A 13221-nucleotide genomic window follows, 5' to 3' on the forward strand; every position below is an offset into this window, starting at 1 on the left:
TAAAATTATACACCTACAGTATATACCAGAATGGCAACATGGTTGCATCATTCAGTAGAGGCCGAATTGGGCCAAATTTTTGGTTGTTGTAATTAATAAAATTATTTCCCATAAATTGAAGAAATATATTTGATTGAATGGATGAGCTTGACTAATGTCATTTTGTGAAAACACTGAGAAAATTTAATTTGATGTTTAATTGTCTGCTTATCACGCCATGTTAATTTTATGTTAGATATAGATAGAACCACAGTTTATGTAATGTTTTGTAGTTCTGTTTCTAAAGAACATGGCATTTGTTCCTTGCTTTAAGAAGGATTTGGACACTAATTTGTACCCTCTGAGCACCATCATACAGATACTCTCACGATGATGTGTTCGGAGAATCAGGTGATGAGTCAACCTTAAACTTATCTGCTCTTTTCTCAGGTCGAAGATCAAGGACATCAAGGTCCTGATAGAGGACACAGATGAAGACACCTGACCCGGCGTCCTCAAGGGCTAGATAAAGTCTTTTTAATAGACCATAGACCTCAGTGGATCTCAACTCTTCAAAATCTATCCAGTCAATCCATCAAAAAGCTGCCTCACGACACCACACACATTTCACTGACTTATACACACACAAGCTCCCATCAGATGCAGCCACCACCTAGTATAATATTTTTGATTCCTCTGTCACGGCCTTGATAATTTTTTGAAGATCTGACGTGGAAGACACACACACACACACACACTCAAAGAAATCAAAGGACAGTGTATATAAATGTCACTTCACAGACTACTTGATTGAAGTGTGACCATTAAAATCACACACTTGACTGTGGAGTCTCCAGACGTGAACAATTCATTGCATCAATCGTGCTCAATCGGTTTGAATACCTTGTGTTTAAAGACTTTTATGAGGAGGGTATGAAAACCGCTTTAAAGCATTCTTGTAGCAGACACTTGGACTGGTTTGCCCTCGTTCATGAAAATTTCTATTTTATGTAATTTTTATTTTATTTTATTTTTATGTACATTTCATTGTTATTTATGTGAAGGAGAGATGCCTTGAATGTTGCTTTAAAGGAAATCTTTTAAAAATGGCAAGGTTTACCATAGACTTTTGACCGCTTCAGACAGGACCTCTGAATGCTATCAAACAAACCTCAGGTGGCTTTGAAGAAAGCAAACGGATTTCAAATGTCTAATAAAACTGCAGTGTAGCATGAAAACTGAATCTAGCACCAAAACACAATTGCAATCTGTTTGAATGACGAGACAACTTTTGCCTCAACCAATGGTATGGGTTTTGGGGTCCAGTCAAAAGCAGACAGGGGAGGTGTTTGAAAATTGTCTAAAAACAATCACTATTTTTGAAATTCTTTTTTGTATTGCTGAAATTACACTGGGGTTTGTTCTGAAAACATGATCTTTTTTTATTATGTGTTAAAGTGCATAGCGAATGTTATGTTCCAGTCACATTCCTGAAGTAGCATTCCATGTCAGTGTTCTCTGTTTTTCATTTTTTTAGCCAGTGTCTTCCAGGGTCTGACCTATTTTGCAAAAGCCACCTGAGGGTTCTAGGGAGGAACAATCTCTTAATTTTCTTTTCAGTTGAATATTTGAGTCACTGGGCCTCATTCAAGAAACTTAAGCACCAAAAAATGTTTTGTGTAAATTGTTTGTGGAACCTTTTTACGTAAATTGTCAAAAATTGCAATTTTACAATGGATTGGTTTTTACAGCTGTTTACATCGATTGAGAATTCATTTCTCAATCTAAAAGTCTATTTGCACCTCTGTAAGAACAGCTGTCTCTCAAGGTTCAATAAGACTTTTGTGCAACAGGGACATACAGTGTCTTCAGTCATGAGTAAATGTACTGTGATTGCAAACTCTGTTACATTCCCTATATGATCACTCCCAGAAGATCCAAGTAAGATAGGAGGTACTGAAGGCACATATTCATTAACCCTGGGTGGATTACAGATAACTGGCTTCATGGAACATAGATTCATACAGATGCAATATTTAAAAGACAACTCGCAATCTCCACCTCACATACCATGTCATGTACTACTGTCCGAAGTAAACACTTGGACCAAAAAAACAATAAAGATTTATCTGGATGTTTGCATCTCTCCTCATGGCTTGTCAGCTCCCCTGTCCTGAAGTTTTACGTGTTGTTCAATATTATATGCTTAATGGTTGACATTTTGTAATGGGGAAATACAGACTCATTACCTGTTTTTTATTTGAAAGAGATCAAATTGTCTTGTTAAAAACTTTAAAATCCTTCAAGTTTATATTTCCAAAAGCAAAGTGGATTGATTGTTTGAAGTTCTGTAATTTGAGAAATAGTAAGGTGTATTATCCAAAGGTTGTATATCACATGCGTATGTATGACATTAACAAACCCTTTCCCTTAATAGTTGTGTGGTCATCACAACATTTTTAATTAAACATGTATGGTAGATCAGCTGTAGCATATGCAGTAACCACATTACAGTTAAGCCTAGAGAAAAAAAGGCTTACAATGGAGGTCTACTGGACAACACTCCCCATATTGTCCCATAGACCTCCATAGGAAGTGGATTTGCACTTTTATTAGAAACACCTGTACACCTACTTATTCATGTGATTATCTAATCAGCCAATCATGTGGCAGAAGTGCAATGTTTAAAATCATACTGATACAGGTCAGGAACTTCAGTTAATGTTCACTTCAACCATCAGAATGGGGAAAAATGTGATCTCAGTGATTTTGACCATGGCATGATTGCTGGTTATCTTCTGGGATTTTCACACACAACAGTGTCTGGAGTTTATTCAGAATGGTGCTAAAAACATCCAGTGAGCATCAGTTCTGCAGATGTAAATGCCTTGTTGATTAGAGAGTTCAACGGAGAATGGCCAGACTGGTTTGAGCTGACAGAAAGGCTAAGGTAACTCCGATAAACACTACAAATGTAGTGAGCAGAATAGCATTTCATTAGGCACAACACATAGATCCTTGAGACAAATGGGCAAGTTTAATATTTATCTGATGTAAACTACAACAAGCCACACATTCTGTTAATACAACCCGTTAATATGTTTTAACCATTTCCATAACTCGGTTACAAGCTTTCCATATGTGGTCCAATTGTTTGTCCAACATTTATGTGGTGGTGCTTCACCACTGAACAATGTCCGCAGAGGCTTCAAGTGGTTTTAGATGAAGTGGCTGTCTGTGAGCTATACACAGGCTTGTTGTGTGAATGAGGTCTCAGTTAAAGTTAATGGACAATGAGATGCTACAGTTCGTATACTTCTCCATTCCAACCCAAGAGCCAGTTGGTGTCCGTCTCCATCCCACACACAAGCCCTTTCCATTATAAAAACCTAAAAGGACTTTTCAGAATTTTACATGTGCAAAAGTGTAGGCTCATTCAAGTTCCTTTCCAACCATGTATATGAATTTGTCAAAAACTTTCAGAAAATTAAATCTACAACTCAAAAGCACTTTCAGTAACACAAGGCTTTTGCAATTCTACGTTACAGTAGCAGTCTTTAATCTGTAATAAGGCGACAAAAGAATGTGAAAGCAGAAACTTGAGTTTCACACGATTGCCACAAACCATTGATTTGCAGCCATGGGAAACCAGAAAGAGACACTCCAGGGAGGTGATTTCTATAGTAGCATTCATTTGAGCTCGAGGACCATGGCAGCTGGGTTTTCCAGGTAAGAGCGCCATAGGTTGGAGAAGCGGCTCATGGTAGCGCCATCTATTACTCTATGATCAGCGGACCAGCTAACATTCATGATGTGTGCCTTCACCACCTCATCACAGGAGTTAAACCTGGGCAGCACCTGTGGCAGTTTTAAAAGAGTTTTTTGTATCTTATTGTAACTGTTGTAAATTTGGATATTGACTTACACATTTTACATTGATGCATTTGGCAGAAGCTCTTATCCAAAGTGACTTACAATGCATTCAAACTATACATTTTACATACAAAAGAAATACCATCACTCCAATCATTTACTGTAGATCAACTGAAGGCAGTTAGATATACAATTGGATTTCTGATTAAAGGCTAAAGAAAACATACTTGGATCTTTCCCAAAGCTCCGATGGCCACCTCCGGGGGCAGAATCACTGGCTTGGCAAACGTCCCTCCAATCTAAGGAAAAAAATTAATTCAAATAATACACACATACTAGATTAATTCTTATATGATGACAGAACAGACCATCTCTAGACTGCAGATAGAAGCCTATTGAAAGCCTGCTGTTGTTCGCATGCTTAGTCCATAAAATGTGCTTCAACTTTTCAGCCTCTTATACTGTATATAAACTGCAAACACGAAAGGCAAATGACCATGAGGGACAACCTTCAAGGGCAGGCAGCAGTGGAGGCCCAACAAGTGGTGATATTTTTTTCCAGACCAGATACACAATCGCTTATAAGAGAAGCGTGAAATTTCTGCACAATTAGCAGCATTGAAAAGAAATCTGTTTCAGTGGCTTTACATTGCAACATTGGTGTTAGTTTGCCATTGTAGTCCACCTGTTTGCCTGAATAATTGCAGATGGTGGAGTTTTTGGTCATTATCTTCTCAATTCCATTTGGTCCCACAGAAATGACTCACTATTACACATACAGCAGGAACCTCACCGAGCCGATGTTGGACAGAGTAAAGGTTCCACTAGTGAGGTCATCAGTGCCCAGCTGTCCTGCTGAACCCAAAGCCTGCAGACGGTTAATCTCCACCGCGATATCAAACACACTAAGGCTCTGAACACTCTTCACGTTGGGCACCAGGAGTCCCTGAGGAGTGTCCATGGTCAAGCCAATATTATGAGATGCCTGAGAGAAATCAGAGGAAAACCAGTGAAGAAATAATGACAATGACAACGTTGTTCAACAAAATATAGCAAAAGGTTGTGTGTGGAAGTACATTACACCTCATATACAATTGTGTTCAAATAAATAGCAGTGCGTTAATAAAAGTGAATCAAATCAAAGCATTAACAAATTTGATCAAGTCTGTGGTATTATTTCAAAGGAAGCAAAGAAAGGGAATATTAATCTGTTAAATTACTGAACTAATATTTAGTTGCATAACCATTGTTTTTGATAACTGCTGCACATCTGCATTGCATTGAGTCAAACAACTCAAGCAAAACTAGAACTTCAAAAGCAAACTTGAAGCAAAACTTTTAGGGTTTGCTTCAGAAACTGCATTTTTAATGTGACCCCACAAGTTTTCAATGGGGTTGAGGTCAGGGCATTGAGCTGGCCACTCCATTATCTCAATCCTTTTTGTCTGGAACCAAGATGTTGCTCGCTTACTCGTATGTTTAGGGTTGTTGTCTTGTTGAAACACGCATTTCAGGGGCATTTCCTCTTTAGCATAGGGCTACATAATCTCTTCAAGTATTTTGATGTATTCAAACTGATCAATGATCCCTGGTATACGATATATAGGCCCAACACCGAAGTATGAGAAACATCCCATACCATGATTTTTGCGCCACCATGCTTCACTGTCTTCAGTGTACTTTGGCTTGAATTCAGTACCAGGTAGGGATAGGTGGATCGATACTAAAGTATCGATACTTCTGATACTGATGTGGTATCAAGAATATCGATCCTCACATAAAAATACTGATTCTTAAGTTTTTCGTTTTTTTAACTATTGATCTTATTATTTAGAGGACATGAATATTAATGCATCTCATAAGCTTCAAAGTAGAAAAAAGAATGGTATGAGTGAACTGTTGCATGGCACAGGAACTATTTTTCCTTCCGCTCATCTTGAAGCTCAGAAATGCTAGAATACACCAGCAGACAGACAGCGCTCACCCTTTCAGTCAGCGCTCGTTCAAAGAGGGATCAGTGCTTTCCTGAGGTAATGACAGAAAAACATCATCTGGAGTTATTCACACCAAGTAATGACAAACATAGACATAACATGTATTATAATAATGTATTAGAGGTATCTGTATTGGTATCCATATCGGCGATATCGGCATAAAAGTACTTGATATCGGATCGAAAAGAAAATATGTGATATCGCCCATGCCTAGTTCCCAGGGTCGCCTGATGTACTGTCGATGACCACTAGACACGAAAAGAACAATTTTACTCTCATCAGTCCGCAGAATGTTATGCCATTCTCTTTGGGCCAATCGATGTGTTCCTTGGCAAATTTTAACCAATTATTCACATGCCGTTTTATCAACAATGGTGCTTCACAGGGGCTTCATGCTAATAGCTTAGCTTAGCTTAGCATGACACGTCTTCTGACTGTAACAGTACTTACAGGTCATTTTGGATCATCTTTAATCTTTCTGGAGGTGATGATTGGCTTAATCTTTGCCATTCTGACTATTCTTTGATTCATTTTAACAGTAGTTGTTCTGCATGTTTCGGGTTTTTGTTGTCATTTTAATGCATTTGAGATCATTTTAGCTGAGCATCCTATAATTGGCTGCACTTATTTATACATTTCCCCCACTCCAATCAACTTTTGAATCAAATTACGTTGTTCCTCCGAACCATGTTTGGAAAAGCCCATTTTTCTTAGCAATTGAGAATGAAATATATTTCATAACAATGTGTGAATAAATGTGCTCCCCTTATTCCTTAATAAAGGAAAATGAATGACACCTGTTTTTTCACAGAATGAATGAATACTCCAATTAAACTCCACACTGCTATTATTTTGAGTCAATTACTGAGAACAAGCAGCGTGCATGTCATGACAGTTGGTCTGTTGTTTTTCTATTACACTACTACATCTACCAGTAAATTATTTGCAATGCAGAAATATCACTACTAATAATAACAGTGGTTCATTAGGTTACTGATGTTGTACTGTTATTTATTTTTAACACAACTGTATTGCAAACTATGACCCCCCCAAATGAAAGTCAGTGATATAATTAAAGTGTGGACGTGTGTCTTGCCTTATATGTAATGGTCTGGCAGTCTTCATCCACAGAGGCATTGAGAACAGGGAACTGCAGGAGGCCAAGAGATGCAGCCTGATGAAACAGTGTATAACCACAACAAAGTTTTATAAATACAATCAGACCTCACACACCTGGAATATTGACAGCAATCAAAGCTTATTTAAAAACATCGTTGCATCAACAAGATTCCCATAACTATTAACAAATGAATTTCCATGACTTCTAGTCATTTGTGATTACTGGAAAAACACTAATGCAGAAGATTGCAACTTTTGCAATCAATTAACAGATTGTAGACGTTGTGTGTTTGGAGTCTGAACTGAATGCGATGAGATATAAAGACTGGGTGCCACAAAATCTGCTAATTTTCACACAGATTTGTATTTATTCATAATAAAAAATTATCAAAATGTTGTCAATTTTATTATTTACAATTTTACTCTGACTATAATGAAATTTAATTTTTGACGACTAAAATAACAAGTGATGATAAGCAAAATGACAAAAACTTCAACAGATCAAACTTTAACCAAATATTTTGAAAAATTTAAAAACAAATTACAATTATTTAAACAAGTATCAAGCATATTAAAGATTCACCCAAAAATGAAAATTCTCTCACCATTTACACACCCTCATGACATCCCAGATGTGTGTGACTTTCTTTCTTCTACAGAACACAAACAAAGATTTTTAGAAGAATATTTCAGCTCTGTAGGTCCATACAATGCAAGTGAATGGTGACCAGAACTTTGAAGCTCCAAAAAGCAAATAAATGCAGCATATTAGTAATCCATATGACTCCAGTGGTTTAATCTGTGTCTTCAGAAGTGATATGATAGGTGTGGGTGAAAAACAGATTCATATTTAAGTCCTTTTTTCTAACAATTCTCCTCCCTGCCAAGTAGGTGGCGATATGCACGAAGAATGCAAATGTGGAAAATATTTTAAAGTAAAAATGGAGATTGATAGTAAAAAAATACTTTTTATTGATCTGTTTCTCACACACACCTATTATATCACTTCTGAAGACATTGATTTAACCACTGGAGTCTTATGGATTACTTTTATGGTGCTTTTATGTGCTTTTTCGGACTTCAAAGTTCTGGTCACCAGTCACTTGCATTGTGAGGACCTACAGTGCTGAAATATTCCTCTAAAAATTTTTGTTTGTGTTTTGCAGAAGAAAGAAAGTCATATACATCTGGGATGGCATGAGGCAAGTATAATTTTCATTTTTGAGTGAACAATCCCTTTAATATGTAAGATAAAACAACATGAGAAAAATATAATGAATGTTCTGAATTTGTTTCTACTTTTTAGAAGTTACTCCGTTGTGAAATCCTCACATTTAGACAGTTTAGGATATTGTAATATGTGTAAACCGCGTATTCACAATTACGCGTTCTGAAAAGTGCATAACTTAGTTCAAGTTTACCTGTTCATTCGTTCATTGTCGGTGCCATCTGCAGTTGTAATATCTCTCACATATATTATATATAATGCATAATATTCTCACATATATAAGATGTTTTATTGAGGTAATGAACTCATTGTAGAGGTGTTCAGCTCTTGCAGCTCACGTAGTGGGAAAATCCCCAATATACTAGAACTGGATTATTTGAATCAATTCTTTCTAGATTTTTCTTTCATAAATAAAAATAAATAAAAAAAAACTCTGTTTGTACACTGTTATTATGTTGCAGTAAATTTTTCGTCAACAGCATGTTAGAATTAAATGTTTTAGTTTTATCATCATGATACATGTTTTTGTCTAATCTTTGTTATTGTTGACAAAATGAAAATTTTCGTAAATTTTGTGGATGAAAAAAAACATTGTGCAAAATAATACAAAGACGATAAATGGACAACAAGTGTAGTCTGATTCCAAAACAAATGACTCTTACAAGCTAGTTCATTTAATGGATCAGTCCTCTGCTGCAAAAATTTAATTCTGCAAGAAACACTGTTTGCATGGGAAGCTTGAGACAATAAACGGCACTATAAAAACAACTGGTGAGATGTTGTGATCATGTCTGATAAAAAAATTAAGATGTACGCATAATTTTCTGTTACCCAAGACTTTGATCTGATGGCAAGATGGGCCTTCAATTTTAAATGCATAAATATGTTATTTGTCCATGGGTGTATGAACAGTAACAGATGGTAATGCTTAAAGTTAACAGGAGAGTTAGTACCTTTATGAAGAAAGGCATGAAGCCGAGTTTGACCCCCCGAGACTCCGTGAGCCCCTTCAGCTCTGAGCATAACCGCACTAGCTGTGTCAGGTCCACCTCATCACAGTAACCGAAGTGAGGGATCTTCAGAGCAGCAGTCATGGTCTTTACCATGGCCTTCTGGAAACCTGGGCTCAAGCATTAACATAAAAACCTGGCTAAGTTAGTAAGAAAGCGTGATCTTACAAAGCATCATAAATTGCCATTTCTATTTTATATTAGAGCATTGAAAGGCATATAGGCCTTATCATAAACTTAACATTCAATCCGCACATGGTGGAATACCACTAATAGTTCCCATATATTGTAAGTACAAAGCTTGGAAGTTACTCATATATACATAAATAGACAAAATGATATGGGATTGTTAGTCACAAACAATTATTCCTTGTTGTAATAATCATATAGTCTAAATTGCACCTCATTTGCATTTACCACATAAAATACATCTAACACATGTTCTGACTGTCGAGCTCACCATTTAGTGGCTCGGTTCTGTCTTTCCCAGTGAAGACCGGTTGAGGGATCGCTGGAGGAGCCATGACAGGCTTCTTCTCTTTGGGTGGGGAGTCTGCTGTGGGTTTTGCCATCACTGGTGTTGGGGTTTTCTTCTCATAAGGCAGGATGGCTCCTGTCTGCTTTGCTAAGAAATTAAGTATGTCCTCGTTTAGAATACGGCCATCCTTTCCTGTCCCGACCACCTCACTGAGCTTAATCTAACAGAGGACAGAATCAGAGATCAACAGATTACCTTGTACTGAACCCAGAACATTCCTTTAATTAGACAGATTCATACATTAATTTAGGATAAAGGGACTACACAAGGACATCAAAATGAAGGCCTACAATTTTAATTTTGCTTAGCAGTGATTTACAGGGCAATAGTTCCAGTTCACCATTGCATTGCTGCAGCTAAGCAACCATTCAGTAATGCAATTTATTTTATTACGATAAAATTACATTGTTTTCTATGGCCAGACGGCGCACTGCCGGTGTTGCCTGAGTTTTCTGGTCCTTAATTTCCTGGTGTAGTTGTTTATGGGATAATGCTGGAGTGTCGACCACATCTTCCTCTGGAACGCCCTCTGCAGGACAACATGAGTCATACAGTATTACTACAGAATAAAGTAGAACTGGAAGGACAATTCAAAGTTGTTTGGATACCAAGGCAGTGATTTACCTATTGCTCTTTCTGTTTCAATGTCCACGAGAGGGGAACCAACAAGAGCAGTAGCATCTACGTCATAATACAGCTTACGAATGACTCCGTCATAACGACTCGCGATAGTGACGGACGCTTTGTCACTCTGGACCTCACAAATGCGGTCAAACTGGGAGACTCGATCCCCTTCCTTGATATACCTGCATAGATAGAAAAAAATATATATATAGTGAGGACCATAGAAAAGCACAAATTAGTCGGTCAATCGGTCAATCACTAAAACAGATTTAGGATCCGATTTATTAAAGGGATAGTTCATTTTAAAAAATTTAAGTATCTCATTTACATGATTTACTTTCTTCTTCAGAACACAAATTAAGATTTTTAGAAGAATATTTATGCCAGAATTTTGAAGGTCCAAAAAGCACATAAAGGCAGCATAAAAGTAATCCATAAGGCTCCAGTTGTATAATCCGTGTCTTTTGATGTGATATGATAGGTGTTGGCGAGAAACAGATCAATATTTAAGTCCTTTTTACTATAAATCTTCATTTGTTTTTTGGCAATTTACATTATTCGTATTTATATCACCCCCTACTGGGTAAAGAGAATAATTTATAGTAAAAAAAGGACTTAAATATTGATCTTTTTCTCACCCACATTTATCATATCGCTTCTGAAGACTGGAGTCTTATGGATTACTTTTATGCTGACTTTGTGTGTTTTTTGGACCTTCAAAATTCTGGACACCATTCAATTGTATGGACCTACAGAAATATTGTTCAGAAAATTTTAATTTTGTGTTCTGCTGAAGAAATAAAATCATACACATCTGGGATGGCATGCGGTTGAATAAATGATGAGAGAATTTTCATTTTTGGGTAAACTATTCCTTTAAGCCTGCTATGCTTTAACACAATCATTTCCAGGAAGACAATAATGTGCAATAAAGAATACATTAATTTTAGGCCGTGAGTTGTGCTTTTCCGCACAAAACTAACTGCCACTCTTTTTCATTTTTCTATACTGTTTGCCATTTTCTATTCCAGCATTTTTATAAGAGAAAATGCATGGGCATACCACTCTTTTAAAGTGACCTCCATGATGCCCTCTCCAATATCTGAGAGTTTGAACTGAAGCATCTGTCCAGACACCACTGAACAGATAAGAGAAAACATGAACTTAAACAGTCTTATTAATTAAGACTATAAGTAATGACAAAAACATGGGGGGAGAATAACAGTCTTTTCAGCTGACAAGATTCTGGCACACACCATGGCTTGATCTGAAGCCTCTCCATTGAACTGAAGCGAGGGGTGTGGAGATATGACACACAGGGGCTGGTCCAGTGGCCTGGAGCCTGGGACATTGTTGGAGGCGATGGGACACAACCTGAGGCTTTGATTTAACACAATTAAACCATGGCAACTTTGGTCTTATAAGCAAAATGGTGAGGTTTATCAGTCTTGCACATACAGGTGTGTATCTACAGTAACTAAAATTACTGGAACTGAGTGAATTAAATATGAAAGTAGTCATTAGCTAATACATTAAACCAAGACTAGAATGCAGTCATTAAAAATAAACACATGAAACAGATTGAGTGTCTTCAGAGGACTGGACAAGAACATTTGTTTGTTTTTTTATTTAATTTGCAAATTGTGCACACTCGCAACAAAAGAAGTGAACTTGCACATCAAACAAGATATCTCTGACACTATGCATTTTATTTGTTTGAGAAGCTTAACGAAAGCATGTCTGTAAACTCACCAGACGTCTCAGCATTCTCAGAGAATTTCGCACTGGTATCACCGACGCCATATTTGCCCAAGATGCTCTTAATTTAGCGAGATCCCTCACTCCACATCAACACCCTGAAACTCAGACATATGGACAACCAGCTAAATTGTGGCATAACAGCCTTTTCTTTTACATTATTTAGTTTCGTAAACAATAATAACCACTACAGTTCATTGCTAGAAAACATGTTATACATTTTTCATTGAGAAAATATTAAAGCGCCACTTCCTATTAACGCTAACCGGAAGTGATGCAAGTGTTGACGATCTCGATCCTTTGCAGTATCTTGTTTGTTTACGTTCTGCATACGTCATGCTCACGCCTCTCTTGACCAGCCAATGCCTGTTTTTTGTGGACTATAGTTTCGCTGAATATCGTTGTAACCTGTCAAAGTTTTATTTACATTTTATGTTCCTAAGCAGATACGAGAACATTATCGAATGCAATCATTGGCAGATGCTACATTTAAAAGTCGAACTAAAGTTTAAAAGTGTACACGCAGTTTTGCAACTTTAATTAAAAAGTCATATTTTGATTGCATATGGGTCACATGACAAGAGTGTATATTCTGCATAATATATTCTATAATCATTGTAATTGTCTTCTTGTTCACTCTCCTATCTGTCATCATTTGCCAATATCCTGCACCAAGATTAAAGCCAGTAGCCGATAATCCTCATATTAAACAACAAGAAGGATTATAAACATGAGAAATGTCCTCATTGTGCTCCTAAAATAATTTATCCAGCAGTCATATTTGATCTTATTTTATGCTGTCTACTCTCATGCAGCCGGTCTTGTTCCATTGCAAGGCTGCTGATGGTCAGGTGACCCAGTTCTTGAGACATCTTTTCACCCAGTTCCCATTGTTAAGCAGCCATTCTCATGGTGAGATTAGCACGAGTGGCCTTGAACTTCTTTTCACCTGCATGGTAATCTGCTGCTTATTGTCTGATTATAATTAATGGGTTAAGACCATTAAAAAAGAAGTCTGTGCAGGTGAGGTGCAGCATGGGACAGGCACTGTGTTTTTGCACTGAAGTAGGATATTCACCCATGGCATATCACAATGTG

General features: G+C 37.1%; 2 protein-coding genes across 2 annotated transcripts in view; one reads left to right on the forward strand and one right to left on the reverse strand.

The window, feature by feature from the left end:
* xpr1b (xenotropic and polytropic retrovirus receptor 1b) overlaps window positions 1–2113 on the forward strand; it is a 33463-nt gene extending 31350 nt beyond the window's left edge. The window contains exon 15 of the mRNA XM_052134662.1: window positions 430–2113. Coding sequence (XP_051990622.1) covers window positions 430–484 — 55 coding nt within the window. The 3' untranslated portion in view covers window positions 485–2113. The remainder of the gene's footprint in view (window positions 1–429) is intronic.
* Window positions 2114–2444: 331 nt separating this feature from the next.
* LOC127649466 (lipoamide acyltransferase component of branched-chain alpha-keto acid dehydrogenase complex, mitochondrial-like) lies at window positions 2445–12381 on the reverse strand. Its single transcript, XM_052134562.1, has 11 exons — window positions 12118–12381; window positions 11622–11745; window positions 11428–11503; window positions 10366–10547; window positions 10146–10270; window positions 9664–9901; window positions 9147–9313; window positions 6943–7020; window positions 4646–4837; window positions 4080–4151; window positions 2445–3837 (listed from the first exon to the last, which is right to left on the reverse strand). The coding sequence occupies exons 1-11, from the start codon at window positions 12166–12168 to the stop codon at window positions 3670–3672; spliced, it is 1473 nt and encodes a 490-aa protein (XP_051990522.1). The 5' UTR covers window positions 12169–12381; the 3' UTR covers window positions 2445–3669.
* Window positions 12382–13221: the final 840 nt, after the last annotated feature.

The sequence above is a fragment of the Xyrauchen texanus genome, chromosome 9 (genome assembly GCF_025860055.1).
Source record: "Xyrauchen texanus isolate HMW12.3.18 chromosome 9, RBS_HiC_50CHRs, whole genome shotgun sequence".
In the NCBI taxonomy this organism is placed as follows: domain Eukaryota; kingdom Metazoa; phylum Chordata; class Actinopteri; order Cypriniformes; family Catostomidae; genus Xyrauchen; species Xyrauchen texanus.